At 36.4% G+C, this 15,947-nt stretch overlaps 1 protein-coding gene across 1 annotated transcript in view; it reads right to left on the minus strand.

The window, feature by feature from the left end:
- The window catches only part of VPS13B (vacuolar protein sorting 13 homolog B), a gene marked incomplete at both ends in the record, with an annotated part of 485,525 nt that overhangs the window by 70,235 nt on the left and 399,343 nt on the right, over positions 1 to 15,947 (minus strand). The window contains 3 exons of the mRNA XM_081996267.1: positions 8,834 to 9,018; positions 9,338 to 9,545; positions 12,126 to 12,325. Of these exons, the coding sequence (XP_081852393.1) occupies positions 8,834 to 9,018; positions 9,338 to 9,545; positions 12,126 to 12,325 (593 nt within the window). The remainder of the gene's footprint in view (positions 1 to 8,833; positions 9,019 to 9,337; positions 9,546 to 12,125; positions 12,326 to 15,947) is intronic.

Consider the following 15,947-nt stretch of genomic DNA (forward strand, 5'->3'; position numbering starts at 1 on the left):
ATGCTATAACTGAGAAGATTTCTGATGGACTTTCTAAACAAGAAAATGTATGTACTATTAAGTGTCAAATCCATTTTATTCTACTAACTGCCGCTCATCTTGAGACTGAGTTCACATGAAGATCACTCGCTTTTCTAACAGAAAAAGCAACAGTATTTCATTTAATTTATTAGGGTCTTAATTTATTGTTACATGTATTGAGAAACACATTTATACAGATAGGCAATCTTACATTAGGGACTTCTCTATTTCGTGCAATACTCTTTATTCTCTTTTTCTGATACAAGAACAATCTTCCACATTTTATTTAAGGCTCTTAATTTTCCAAGTTTCAGTATTTATTAATAATATAAGCACTATGCTGTTGAAATGCAGTCACCTCTGGGACTGGGTAGCAGTCTATTAATACAGAAAGTACTGCGTAATTTTTGGTGTATGGGCTATTTTGACCCCATATTCGCACCACAGTAAAGCCTGACTCCTACAAGAAGTGCCCCGAGATCAGCATACAGCAGGAAGGACTTTGGTTTGCAAAGTTTCATAAATCAGAGTTACAAAATCTGAAAAGTACAGAACACGAGGAGAGTGTAAATCTGTCATTAAAATAATCTGATGGTTTCGTCAGTCATCTGGCACCCGGTAGAATTTTCACTGGCTCAGTAACCCCAAAGGGTAAATTTCAGTGTGATGCACAGGCAAATTATGCACAACTTCCATTAACATTCCCAACGAGTTACGCTTAACTCCCTGCAGACTGCACAGAAACTGCAGGCCAAACGATACAGTCTCATCTCAATGCAGTGAACACTAAGATCACACAGCAAAATAATTAAGATTATACACACAAAATACAGTAACAAAATAGTAAAGTCTGAGATAATCCTACTCTCAGGCAAGGAAGTTCACAAATAATGTTTAAAGCTGGAATTCCTAAAGAGAACGGGCTCTGTTTCAACATCTGCTTAAGTCTCACTGTGTGACATTGCAACTCCTTTAGCCCCGACTTCCTTCCTTGCAAGAAAATGAAGGCGATACTTATCATTAATAGTCAGAGTCTTAACTCCCGAAAACATGTGCAAAACTCTGCCCAGCGTCACAAAACTTGCTCACATCCAGATCATCTGAAGTGTAAGTGGCTCAGGCTAAAAGCAAGCCTTCAGCCCTACCCTTCAGTTGTTTACACGATGACCTGCATCCATCTTCGTACGCATGCATGGATGTAAACATGGAAAGCAATTTCCTACGTTAGAATAAAAGGCATCTGTTACAGTTCTCATTTATGATCAGATACGCTCAATAATTTTACTGTATTGTTTCGTCTCAAGCTTGTCACAACTCCACAGACAGAAATCAGAAAAACACTGTACAGAGTCTACGTACAGTAGCGGTATGACTAGTGCAGTCATTTTCGGTAACATCAAAAAGTAGACTTTTGAAGAAATGTAAGTTTTAAAAAGCAGAATCCCAAAGCACCAAATCTGCCTTCTGAGCAATTCACAACAGCTAGACAAATTATTTCACCATCCATCTAAAAAGTCTGATTATTTGAAGACAGTACTGAACTGCATGGCAGTAGATTCAAAAATTTGCAAACCGACAGGTTTATCGATAAGCACAGTTGAACTTTACAGCTTATTATCTAATAACACTATGAACTTGAATCACTAACCTGTCACACACAAATCATCTGGATTTCCAAAATAGTTGTTGCTTTGGGAATGTAAGAAATAAATCAAACTTGAATAAAATTTGTGGTTTCCCAAAAAACTCTTTTCCCAGACTCTCAAATGCCCAGCTGAGCACTGTAGCCCCAACAGGGAATGAAAAGTAAAAAGGAAGCAGAGGCAGCCAAAAATGAGGTATCCTCTGTTAAAAGGAAAAATGAATGTCTTTGACATTGATCATAATTCTTTTCCTGTTGACTGTCATGTCAAATCTTTCCTGGAATAATGACTTACAGTAGGTCTAATGTCAGTCATTCTTAAGCTCATGCTTCCTTAAGCCACTGTTTAAACAACCACAAGGTGTTAGAAAATGGCTGTTTACTGGCTGACAGTATGAAAAATCAGATTCCAGACTGCAGAGTGTGCAAATGTTTTATTTAAATCGCATAAGCATGTAGGGCAATTCAAAAGACAATTTTTTGAGCCCTTACCTTTTGAAGTTGGAAATATTTTATGTTCTCCTAAAAGAGTTTTCACCAGCTCAGCAAATGCTCTAGTGAATTTTACCAGTGGTTTTATTTACCTAGTCTTTCCTTATTAAATCTCAGTTAAGCCCTTGCAACCTCAGAACTATACTCACTGCCCTAATTTTCTCTGGTAGACCTTGAGATTTGGTCTCTTTGGTCTCTTAATTTAATCACCACTTTTCTAAATCAGGAATAAGTGCTCTGTTTATTAGGACACTATATAAAGAAGAAAGGCCAAAAAAGGAGACCTCAGCACACATTCATCTTTTCATCAGCTGTTATAATGCAGACTACACTTGCATGCAATAGGAATCCTGGCAGGTACACAAGGGAAACATCCTCAAATACAAAAACCTGTCAGGGTTATAGTTCAGTAGATATTTTATTTTAACTTCACATGAAGAAATGAACAAATGCCATAGCTTATCTTCCCTTTGTCTTGTAAGCTTTAACAGCTTGTATGTCTCACTGGATGACAATCCAGGAGAAAGAATTTTAAGTCTGTGTTGGTGATGCAGCTTAAATAAATCCCAGAGCTCAGAATTGTGAGCATTACACATTATATGATCATGTTGATTAGACAAATCTGGTTTTCTCCACCTTTTAAACCCATGGCCACTCGTGTAAACACTCTTGTGACAATACATAGCTTTTTGTTTGAGACATGGGGCAGTGCCAGCAATATCCCTTATTGGAAAGATAACTCTACAATGGAATGGCAAACACTGAGCATCTCTGTAAAAAGTTCACTAGCTAAAACAGGTCTCCAGCTTTACAGGAAATAATTTGTATGTCCTGCTCACCTGCTTGCACAGAAAAGCAGAACACTTCCTTGATGGCATACAAATTACTTTCCTGTCTTGGTGAGCCCCTCGCAATCTTTGCTCTCTCCCTTGCCAAAGCAAACCTGTCAACCTTGTTCTTGGTAAAGATAAATGATATAAAAACTTGGCGCAGATGAAATCAGAAAAGTAGAACAACGTAGGCTAATCAGAGGCAAAGACAAATGTAAATCTGAGATTCTCAATACTGCAGGAAGACACAGGAAGACACTGGGAAACTAGACATGCAGTGCAAGTACAGTTTTAAGACCCACCAGCACTTTCTTTGAACTTAAATGCCTAAATGTAGCTAACTCCGCATCGTATCTGTACAATTTGAAAGTCACTGTTGAATCACTAACGTAACTTTTTTTCCTGCAACTCCCTCCTTCCAATTGTACAAATGCCACAGAAATGAAGAACGCTTATCCTTTCTCAACTGCTGCAACCTGACAGATCCAAGGAACTGCACAAGCATGGTTGAATTTAGCATTACATGACAGCTCTGAAATACAGTCCCTTTTTATGGTGTAGAATATATTCTCCTTCAATCATTCTTTATGTTCTGGGACAGAGGCATTATCTGCATAACCATAAACTATTGTCTGGAATTAGAAATTGCTCTTACTCCTTTCTTCCTAAAGCCATATTTCCAAAGCAACCAGAATAATCAGGGTGGAGGAAATAGCCACAAATTCTCTTTCAGCTGTCCTTGTAACCAGCTCAAGCCAATGTTCTCACCAGTGAGGAGATGAGGAGAGAGACTATGAAGCCCTTCCTCTGCAGTTTAGATGTCTAGCACACTTTTGCTCCTGAGTTGCTCATGTATCTTCTACAACTTTGATACCCCCTGCAGGAGACATTTCTATATATCTTACAAAACATATTCTGCTTGAAGGCTATTAAATTCTTCAAAGTCCTCAGTGGAAGACATTTTATGGACAGATTGACAAGAATGAGACTCATCACCACCAAGAGATTCCAACTTTAGCTGCTATGAAACAAGAGCATCATAGAACAAATAAACAACCTGCTGCCCTATGACAACGAGCTGGTTGCCTTGTAGCACATAGTTTACTATTAAACTGGGAAACTGAGACATACCTTAAGTCTTCACGTGTGAATACTTGCTGAGACAAATCTATAAACATCTGCACAATTTTTACTATAGAAATTACCTGCTTAAGAGAACGTCCAAAATGTAACATTAACTGTTTTTGAGCAAGAACAGTAGGCTTTGTCCCTCTGGTTTTGTGTACGTATTTTCTGTAAGTATGTAATACAATAGGTTTTTAAAGTTGCTCATCCACCCATCTTCAACCAGAAGACTTTCTCTTACCAGCAATCTACTTGAATGATTTAGAAGTTTCATCCATTGTAACTGAGAAAGTCTCAGAGAGCATCCTTTTTGATGCACCAGTATCAATCTTCAATAGTTTAAAGTAATGACATTGCTCCTTCATTGTGCTTATTATCTTTTGAATTAATTTTCTGATTTTTTGCCGAGTTTGGACTTTCCTCTGTTCCTGAGGTGTGAATATGATTCTCACATCAACACTGTTCTACCCTTTACCCTTACTGATTTGTGCAGTAATGGATTACCCTGGCTTACATGACATTAGATGGAATCAGCACTGGGATTAACTTCATTCTTACGAAATGTGTGCTGTTTTAAGTGAAGTTATCAGTGGAATATGCTTTTTCTTCTCTATGTATTTCAAAAATAAGCTTAGCAGTATTCAAGATCAAAAGGGTATGCCTTTACCAACATTTGAATTGCTGCCTGAAGGTCTTTTCTGCAGATCCCCTTTATACAAGGGGTACATTAGTGGTGGCTTAGAGCAGTATTTATCACATTACCTGGACAAGACACAGCCTATTTACTTTTTAATCTTATGAGAAAATGAAACTACTGCTCTTGTGTGTATATCCCTTCATCCCACATTAATCTGTACTAAGATATTTAGCTGTATCTAGAGCTTTCTAATCACCAATCAAAAAATCTCACAACTTGAAAAACAGACAACCATTTGCAGAAATGAAATGGAAGCTGATAGAACAGTGAAGAGTTACTAGTTTTGATCAAGGAACTGGAAGGATGTTCAGTATAAAAGACTGAGGAATATCCTACATCCATAGCACATCTCTTTCTTGATACAGAACCCAGTATTACCTTTTTTTTCCAGTTAGTTATACAAGGTTGCACCCAAAACACTTGTAAGCACAGTAGCAAATTGGGTTTTGCTTCACTTCATTGATTTTGTGTTCCAAATACAATACTAACAAAGACAGGACATACAGGGGTAAGAACTTGCAAATACTAGTATATAAACCTTAAAACAGTCTTGAGAAGGTATATTCAGAAAAGATCGTGGCAGTGATGTAGACATAAGAAAAGGTCTTCAGGTCATAAAGGACTAGAAGTGATGCCAGACAGTGGCTTTAGTACCCAAGGATAAGAAACACATTATGTCACTGAAGAGGAACTCTTCAAAAAATTAAGAAGAGCTACGAGGGAAGTCTAAAGGTGTTTCATCAAATACCAGTTATTTGAAAGAACGGTAAATCACATAAAGCCAAGGAACATTTGTAGCACCTGAAAAAGGGACAACGAGGGATTAAAAATTAAATAGAAAGGGAATGCAATGTCTGGTAAACAGGAAGAAGAACAAGTTCAGATATCTTCCAAAAGAAATACAATCCTGAAGCAGTTTCTTGCAAGTGCATCTAGGATTCTCTCTCACTTCCTTCAGACAAATAGATGAAACTTCTATTTCAAATAGCTAAAGAAAATGCAACATACCACACCGCGACAGAAACATCAGTTCTTCCTTTTCCTTCCACAAATATAAGCAACAATGTTGGGATTGTAAAAAAGTATTAGAAACCTGACTAGCAAAACTGCTTACCTTTTGCAACAACACAAGTAAAAGCACAAGAAAATAAGCTCTTGGGACAGTCTAGAAATAGCAGCAAGGTAAGGTTTTACAGAAACAATGCAATTCATATCACGTCTTATAATCTGAAAGCTGTTCACTTATCCTTTGGCCGCAGCAGATGATACACAACAGCAGTATCTAGAAAAATTCTCTTTATGGTGATGCTTTTGCAAGTTCCAGGAATTTGAAGACTAGCTATAAAAACAGAGAGGCTTCTAAAATCTACCCATGAAAGAAGTTTAACAAAGATAGAAAGCTAGGTGAAATGTCACAGCAACTTAATCAGAAAGAAAGAACATGCAACTGGCAAACTTTAAATTCCAGACAAACTACAGAAGTGCACCTTTGCCTGGATTTATGTGAAGTAAGGGATTAAGGGAGACTGGTTACACAGCTGGTGACATTATGGGTCCTCATAGCATTTGAACATATACACAATCCTGTGAAAGTTTTTAAAATATATTTTTAATATACTTTGGAATCATTATTGTCTTTAAATTTAGACACTTTTTTAAAAAATGCTGAAGGCTTTGGCTTGCAGATGTTTCTCTAATGTTTTGTGTCAAGAAGTGAATAAAAGTATTGTCTTTTTATATTTTGTGAATTTTCCATATGCACTAAATACGCAGTATATTAAGAAACAGACATATATCTATACAGGCAAAAGAAGTGGAGCTGATGAAAGATCTCCTGATTAATTTAAATCAGAACCTAAAGTTGAAATGGGTATTTGGTAAATGTAGTTTACCTAAAGAATATGAAAATTGACTCTGTATTACTTATTCCACCCACATATCTATGTTAGTCTAATCCACATATCTATGTTAGTCTAATAAAAAAATACATATTGTCCATGTTTAAAATGGCTGTTTATCTACATTTTGCAGAGCTGTTCTATGTAGGTGCATGGCCATTTCTGGAAAATATGATAAATCACCACTTAGTGTACCAGGCAACAGTTACTGCTATAATTAATGGCCCACTAGCAAAATGTAGATCCTCTTGTAGACATTTCTGCATTCCATGTGCCCAAGAGCACGGTTTTTGAACAGATGTCCTCTAATTTGGCTGATATCTTTCACCTCTTCCCTTGTAATTGAAAGGCCAGGGTAGTAATATAAGACTTACTAAGAATTAATTAATCATAAAATTGGAAGACCTTAAGAAAAGAGTGTGCCACAGTAAAAAGCATCATGGAAGGAAGCCATACAGGCACACTTGACCACAAACTTAAAACGAGACTGATGGAAACAGTTCTCTGCGGTCAATGTATATGATTAAATGCAAATCTGAAGAATTACCTGAAGACCAGTAGAAGTTGACAGAACCTGAGAACTGGTAACTGAGTGCTTCCTTGTTTCTATCTTACTGTCTGAGGCAATTGCAGGGGAAATGAAAGAGGATTGCAACTACCTTCTTTTCTCTAGATCGTAGAATGGAAGCACAAAGCAGAAGAACGTCTATGCTACTAGAAGTCCAGCTGTGTATGCCCACTTGAAGAAGAACCGATATTCCCCCTGTACAGGGTCATATCATTACACAAGCACATACAGTATGTTCATGATGTCTGTTATCTATAATGGGAGCTTAATGTAATTATACCAAAAACTTGGTGTGCTGTGCTCTGAAAATACCATTCTGAAAGAAGGCAAATTACTGGCTTTCATAGCAACCTAATAGGGTCATCAAGACAGCATACAATAACACAATTTTGATCTTTGATTCAAACCTCATGCCAAGTGGAGCTGATTTTTTTCCATTTAATTTTAATTTTCATATAACTGAAAGGAGCTGACATTTGGCTGTCTAGAGGGCAAAGAAATTGGCAGGACACTTACATGATCTCACTAACAGTATGTGCACGGTAATAACATTATACCATTTATCTGAGGAAGATTATCCTACTTATCCGTAACTCAAAGCATATTGGTGCGTAATTCAATTTTAAAAGCAATTGTTAAAGTTATAGCAATAATGAAATAGAAGTCAACATTTCTGAACAAATAGGAAGAATCGGGAGATATTTATTTCCCTTGACTGACAAAGCTATTCTGATTAACAGGCAGATTTAAAAAAAAAAAAAAAAAAGATCCAATTTGTAATACAAAAAGAAATTGATATTAACAAAATTAAAATCGAGCAAAAATCAAAATAGGTATGCAAGGAGTAAGTGAATTTATAAAGATGAATTACACTAGCAGGAGAGAATGTAACTACCTGATTGTGTATTTTACAAAGCAAAAATTATCAGAGCTAAGGATCAGTGTAATTGTGAGTTATGGTCTATTTTTGGGGCACAGAGTGCACAGCTGCAGCACTCAGCCCTCCTTTGAAGGGCAGTTCCATGACCTCACACAGTCAAACTGCACTGCTCACTTCAACCCTCTCAAAGCAAAATGAGAGAAAATAGATCCTTTCTCTTTACCCTGTGGGTCTTCCTAGAAGCAGCACAGCCATCAGCCATCACAGACCAGGAGAGGATAGCTGGATTGGAGATTTTAGTTCAATGATTCCACTGAATCTTGGCAACTTCAGACCAGGTCTTTCCTCACACAGTTTCAAATCAAATGAAGTCTTTTAAGCAAAGACTGATGGATGAAATCGTAGGAAGACAGAATAAAACCTCTGCATGGTTGCAAACCAGAACTGATAAATTTGGCTATAGCTTGTTCCACTTTACAGGTAACTGGTTAAAACGTTTGCACAAATAGTTTTAAAACTGAAGATGTACTCGAGCTGTAGAATTTGCCTCCCATTGATTTTATAGAGCTTCTGACATTTGTTCTGTGCTCATTTTAATAAACTTAGGTTTGAAAACATTCACTTCACAGTAGTAACATTTTCTTCTGTTAATGAAAGTAGAAAACTCTGAAAGAACCCACCTGAAGAACATCTCCAAGGTCAGCAGTGCTAATATCTGGGTCCTCAGTGGTATTAAAAGGAACAGGATTAATTCTTACAAGAGTGAGCACTCTGGGTTCTGGATATCTCCACAACATCATTCCTGGACTATCCTCGGTTTCATTGTAAAACACAACTTCATAGGCACTGGGCAGTTTTTGTGCTTCTGTCAAGTGAAAGAAAACTATAATCTGTTATAGAATTTCCAGAAAGAAACATGCTCGTTTATGAGACCAAAGTAGTTAAAAATAAACCCCTCAGGATCAAAAGGAGAGAAAATAAAAAAGCAATTTCCCTGACTTTTAAAAGATTACAGCTTAATGGAAAGAAATCAAAAAACTTTTTTTTTTCATTCTAGCAGATGTCTTTTCAAATGCTTTTCCAAAAAAAGTAAAGTATTCATTGTAAGGGGCAAGCAATCTTTAATATGTTACTACTGTATTTACTTTATAATTAAAAAAAGAGAGCAATAGTATTCTTCTTACCTGCATCTTGTATGTACTGGAACAGGCCTGTTCTCAGATCATCTGAGGTATGCTCAGTTTTTGAGGCCTGATTCCTTTCCGCAGAGGAACGAGTGGGGTGCGTACGTTCAGGTATCAGTGTCTCTACAGTACCCTTTTTAGTGAGGTACTGCCACAGAAGCTCCTGGAGAAGAACTAAACAGTTCAAATGCTCTTGACCCCAGAAAACCTTAAAAAAAAAAAAAAAAAGATAATAGACAAAACAATTACATACAAATATTTAGCCATTTTTGAAGGAAAAAATTCCCCAAAACAATAGGAACTCTATACGGCTTTCAGCCTGCTCTACTTCTACCTTAATTGCTTGCAAGTGTCTTAATGTGAAAATAAAGAACAGGAACAATAAGAAATCTCTACAAAACCATTTGGCAAATTTGTTCTTTTCATCATTTGAAGGAAAGCATTAATTCTTACCACTTACAATTGATACTGATGCTGCCTGGAAGAGTACAGAACTCAAAAGTGATATGCAAGAACTTACAGCTGAGTGCAGTACATAGTGCCAGGACTAGTCACAGGTTTTGCAGTTTAAGATGCAACAAAAAAACCTTAAAAATGCAAGTTTAAACTATTCAAAGACCATGTTGCTCCAAAAGTGGAATTCTGGAATGCATTAAATACTGAGTAAACGACACCGCAAAGAAAATGACTAGAAAGACTCCATCTTAAGCACAAATATCGATTATATACAGCATATAAATTGAATGTGCTGCAAGTTCTTAGAGTGAGGTTTAGAAGTTTAAAGTTTTTTGAAGTTTAAATCAGAAATTTAGAAAAACAGCTAAGAAAAACTGGCAAAGTCCAGAAGATTCATACACTTCATAGCAAAATAAAAAGCAAGTAGACACTCTTCTCTCCCAGTTTTGATGAGCAGCGCTGCTTTTCTCAAATCAAATTCCTGTTTGAGAGAATCACATTAACAAGTACAAGTCCTTTAGTCTTCATGTGCAGAAGTGGGCTCAGAAGCAATAGGGAAGACAAGGAAGCAACTAGTAATTAATAAAGAAATATGACTGGGAACCAGTGTGGGATGAAAGCAAACCCACCAGACAGTAATTTATTAGGTCCATGGTAAGGGTAGGAGTAAAGTAAACAAGTCAGTTGTGCACATAAAGAGTAGTGCAAATTTTTACACTGGGGAATACCAATTTTCAAATATGAAGAAAAAAAAAATCAGAAGATGCCTAAAGGGAGTGTAGTATAAATGTCAAGAAGGAAGATTTTCCTTCCCCTGCATCTACATGGAATAAGCCAAGACCCCTCAGCTAAATAGCCAGCCCTGAGCTAAATAGCCCTGGGCTACCCAGGTCATCTCCCTAATTCAGTGCATCTTCTCTACTGCAGTTTCTAGAGTGCCTCTGGGCTCAGCGTCCCACACTTGGTCTAGCACCACCTTGGAGGAGCTCTGTGTCACCGAAGCTGATCCCAGAGGCCTCAGTCTCCCACTAATGGAGGAGGGAGGAACGCTTCCCCCCCACAACCCCGTTTATTAATTTCATTTTTAGGCAGCCAGAACTCCAGAGCACAGAATTCCTACTACAATATTAACAGATGAGGACCAATTTCACGTAAGCTTTCTAGGCTCTGCTGTAATACAAATTAACAGTGTTAGAAGATGAGGTCATGTTTAGAGCTGGTAAAATCATTAGGCATAAATAAATTAATTTGAAACAGAATTGCTAATGTTTTTGTCAGCATTCTCAAATCTATTCTGCCAGACCAAATACTTAACTGTTTTCTGTAAAAGCTAATTATCCCAGTATATACTCCAATAATAAATGGCTTTCTCAGATTTATAGATATTTTTCTGTCAAAACCCCACAATTTTGGAAAAAATAGAATAAACTTTTTATCATTAAAAACATGTAGAGTTAGTCAGCCAAGTACCTGTGAATAACTAAAAAAGCAGATACACAAATGGACTTTATCTATTCATTAAGATATAATTTTTAAAAATGTATATAATTCAATTATCACTGTTCCCAGTGCTGAGGGTTTAAGAACTTCTAATGCCAATTCTGGGAAAAGACCTAGTGACAGAACTAAATGTCAAAATTTCCTTTTTGTGTTTTATGTACTTGATTTATATATTTATTTTAAAACATTTGGTGTGTATAGATACTACAATAAAAATAATTAAAACAAGACATATCTTAAAGCCCACTTGTTTAAGCCCCACAGAATCTATTTTTCATTTCAAGAACTCCCATGCTTCTTGGACTGGTTTCAAGTTGTGGGCACTTCCAAAAAGGAGACGATAGCATGGAAAACTGAGTATTAATTGCTACAAACAATGTTTATAATTACTCCCCTGAGAAACTGGTGTAAGTTTAAAAAGAAAGGATACGTATTTCTTAAAGCTATCCCTAGGCATTACAGACACATAGCTCATGGACAAACACACACACATCAGAACAGGGTCCTAGATATTAAATGTTAGCAATATGATCCAGTAGTTTTAAGGGAACACACACATACAGCTACAATATATGGCTTAAACAGTATTTTAAAAAAAACAAAACAAAACGCTGTACACAATTTTTCAATCAACAGTTTCACATGAAAAAATAGATACCTATTGTAAAAAGTGAAATAAAAATCACCCAAAACAAGCAAGCAAAAAACCCCAATCCAATGAACTGTTGTAGGCTGCAAAGCTTTACAGGCTTTCATGCAATTTATTCATGAAATCTCAATCATCCCAAGCCAGTCCAGCTCAACAGCAGAACCATAAGCATCTTATACAGACCTGCAGCAGTCCTCCTCTCAAATCGATGTATATTTTTGGAATAGATTGCTCTGGGCCAGGATCACCACTGTGTTTACACCACTTGGCTTCCACATTAACAGAGCAGCAAAAAGGGCCCATCAGAGATCTGGCTCTTTCTCTGAGACTTGTTTTTAGTAGGAAATCTTTTATGTCAAGGACAAAAGATGATCCATGGATTCCTAAAAAGAGAGAGAGACAATTAATCCCACTGGTAGTTATTCTCCCAACATTTATGGGCTTATTTCCGGAATTCACTTTACCATGAGCCTGTGAATCTCTGCCCGCAAGCAATTACTGACACAAGTAGTCCCACTGACTTTCATGGAAATACTTGTGTGGACAATCGCTCTCCTCCCCAAGCAAGAGCACAACAGTTAGGCCACAAGACTTGTGATTTTTTTTTTTTTTTAAGCTTGCTCTTCCGACACTGTTGAGCACACTTTATATAGTGTTGCAGTTATGGAGCAGGTATGTCTCATGCACATTCCTTGCAAAGAACTATTTGCCAAAACATTATGACTTTTTACATGTGTGAGTATTTTAAGGCTTATGAGAAGAGACATTTTTCATTAAACTATGAAATTTTTTTCAAAAGCATATATTAAGAACAAGAACAGCTGCTTCACTTCATTATATTTTGAACTGATAGGAAATAGCTATTTTGAATGATTCTCTCTGCTTTTAGTCAGGTTAGTTGTTATAAAATATTGCCTTGTTAGGCTTTGGAGTGCTTAGCAGAAGAATAAAGGTAATGTTTGAATTCAAATAATTCAAAACAATTATTGTAACTCAAAATATATAACATGTGTTTACTTAAAAAACAGTTTAATCTAAACTTTTCACATCATAAGCATTTGCACTTTATAGAGCTTTATAACACATAAAAATGATAATGGCAGGTTAGATTTATGACAGAACTTATGTATTCTCATTAAAGACACAAACATTTTTAGGAAATAAACACTATCTAGAAATATCACATCTCTTGTGAATTTAACTTACTGCATATCACTGTTTAATAAAACAGATCGTACTTAATATCTCAATATTTCTTTTGTATATTTACATGAAAAGCACTACATGTGAGGTTGGATTAACTTTTTTCTCTTCTGGTACTCGTACTTGGACTCGACTCGACTTGACTTGACTTGGACTCTGAACGCTGAATGTCACCATACTTCATAATGCCCATGACTTATTTTCCTAATGAAACTGGATATTTACCAAAGGCAAAAGATTAAAAAACACTTAAGGCTTACATACAGATGTTTCAACGTACAGTTCCTTTTTATATTTTCATACCTTTGCCGGTAGAAAAATCCCACAAAAACACAACTTACTATTTTGAATACATGCAGTAAAACTTCTCCTATGAATCTCTTTTAGAGTCCAGAAAGAAGTCTGAATCCTGGGAGTTCTGATTTCAGAATATCGAGAAATATTTTATACAATGGAAGGAAAGATATTGGATCTTTTTTTTAATCCAGCATCCACTAGGAAGGGGGTCCAACAGTCAATAATGGCATTGAATTGTATTCAACCTGCGTAGGTACCACAAACAAGAATCTCTCCCTTGAGAAGTCTGGAGTTTAGTTAAGAATGATCAAGGGCTTGAGTGAACCTTTGTCCCATGCCAATCAACAGGACTGTTGTCACCGATAGGGAAAGGGGTTTTAGGTCTGGGTTATATATGCTGGCTTCTGAACCCCTGGGTCTGGTCTCATGTGTAATAGGTTTATACGACAGAAACTGTTCAGTGATTTTTTGACCCTGACCTTCAGTGATAATGAAGAAAACTAACATCAGCACACCCTGATGCCTCTCCTTTTGGTATTGGTTCAGACTTGATTCTGTAAACAGTGGAATGAAGCAGCTTCACATACAGTCTTAAACCAAGAAAAAGAGGTATTTTTATGGGAAGGGCTCACCCTCAACCTGCTATGCCCAGTCTAGTTATTTTAAGAGGCACTACAATATTTGGAAATTCAATTTTTTATATACTCTATACGGAACTCTGATTTTAAAGAGGAGAAATTCTTGGTAACTATTGCACAATACAGCAATATACAGAAATGTTCTATAGCTTTACTGGAATATGTGCCAAGTTGCAGAAATAACAAAAGGGAAAAAGAAATGCCAGAATACAAGTGGTTTTATTTATGTTTTCTTTCACTGGGATTACACTTGGAAGGATTATGGTTTGCAGTCTTTTTCTGTTGTCATCTCAGCTCCACAAAGTACAAAGAAAACACAATATCCAACAGCTTAGAAACAGAACTTAGCATTCAGTACATAATACTGCTAGTTCAAAGTCAGCTGTGCCTTTCTCAAATGCTATGTAAACAATGAGAAATGAAGACACAGTTAAGAATAAGGAAGTGTTGGTAAATTTTAAATAAATGAAATATTACAAGACACATCCATGAATCGTGTCCTACAAATACGAGGAAAAGTCAGGGACTCAATGAGAGCTTTTTGTTTTTCTTGCTGTGACGCAGATTGCTCTTGTGTAGGCAAGAATCACAGCCTTGTCCTTCCTAGCAGTTTTATCTGCATGCCCCTTTGGGGATGAAGTGACTCTTAGTATAAAAACCACTGCGCTCTTAATAAAAAAAGAATGCAGAGAGCATTCAGACAAACTTGCACAAACTGATGTCTTGAGGAAACTTAAAGAAAACAAATGAAGAACAACAAGTATGCACCAACTCTATAAAGCAATAGTAAATAAAGAGCCTGAGGGAAGCTTCATTGGGGTACTATTACTATGGAAATCCTAAAAGGATGACATCAGAAAAGAAATAATCTCACATCCTAAAGGAAGGGAGTGAAAAAATACCAGTATACACTAGAAGGGAGCTTATTTTAAGATCGCTAAATGCCATACTAACATTCAAAGTATATGGTCAGTGAAGTTGCTTTCCTACAACTAAAGCAATCACCTCAGAAAGGCAAAGATGCAAAATAAATCTCTGTTTTTTTCCCCTCCCACACACTATTTTCAGTCAGTCCTTTCAAGCATCTCTCACGAACTTCTGTTGTAGAATTCTAACTTCAGTTTAAACAGATTAAACCAAAGTCTCCATTTGAAGTGAACTTGAAACGGCACCACACAAGTAATATATCTTCATAAGCGATTGTTGTGATATGTAGAAGTTAACTTGTTCTGTTTGGATTATTGCTCATGAACACCAACACACTTTTCAGTACATGCAATAATTTACTTCTAGGGACAAATAGTTTTGTGACTTTAAAATACTCCTCCAAGAGACTAATAAATATGAAGCACTTGCTTTGGACAGTGTTTAACAAAGGCTGCCAGCCCTCCATTGTCAGACTCCACCCAGACCCACAACAGCACTGCAATATGCTGCCACACTAACTGAGCAACATACAACTTACACTAGGCTTCCGCAAGCCATTGGAAGGATTATCTTTATGATGACATGCTCAAAAGGAATATCAAGGTATTTTTATATGGCTGGAAAAAATGTAGGAGGGTTTGAAAAAAAGTTAGTACTTGCTTGGTAATGTCAAGAAAATCAATTGCTCAGAAATTAAAGATGGAGAATAGTGAAGAAAATTTACTAAAAGACGACATTCGCTTTGACATTCTAACCCCTTTCTGTTTTCAGCCAGCAGAGACTTGATTTGTGCTAATACTTACAAAGACATTTCACACAATCCGAATATCCGAATATAGTTACAAATATATTATATATAGGTTTATATATATATTATATATATAGGATATATATGTTTATAGGTTTTATATATAAACATTTTTATATAGTTATTATATAT

This window comes from Phaethon aethereus (assembly GCF_964289735.1).
Source record: "Phaethon aethereus genome assembly, chromosome: 2".
NCBI lineage: Eukaryota > Metazoa > Chordata > Aves > Phaethontiformes > Phaethontidae > Phaethon > Phaethon aethereus.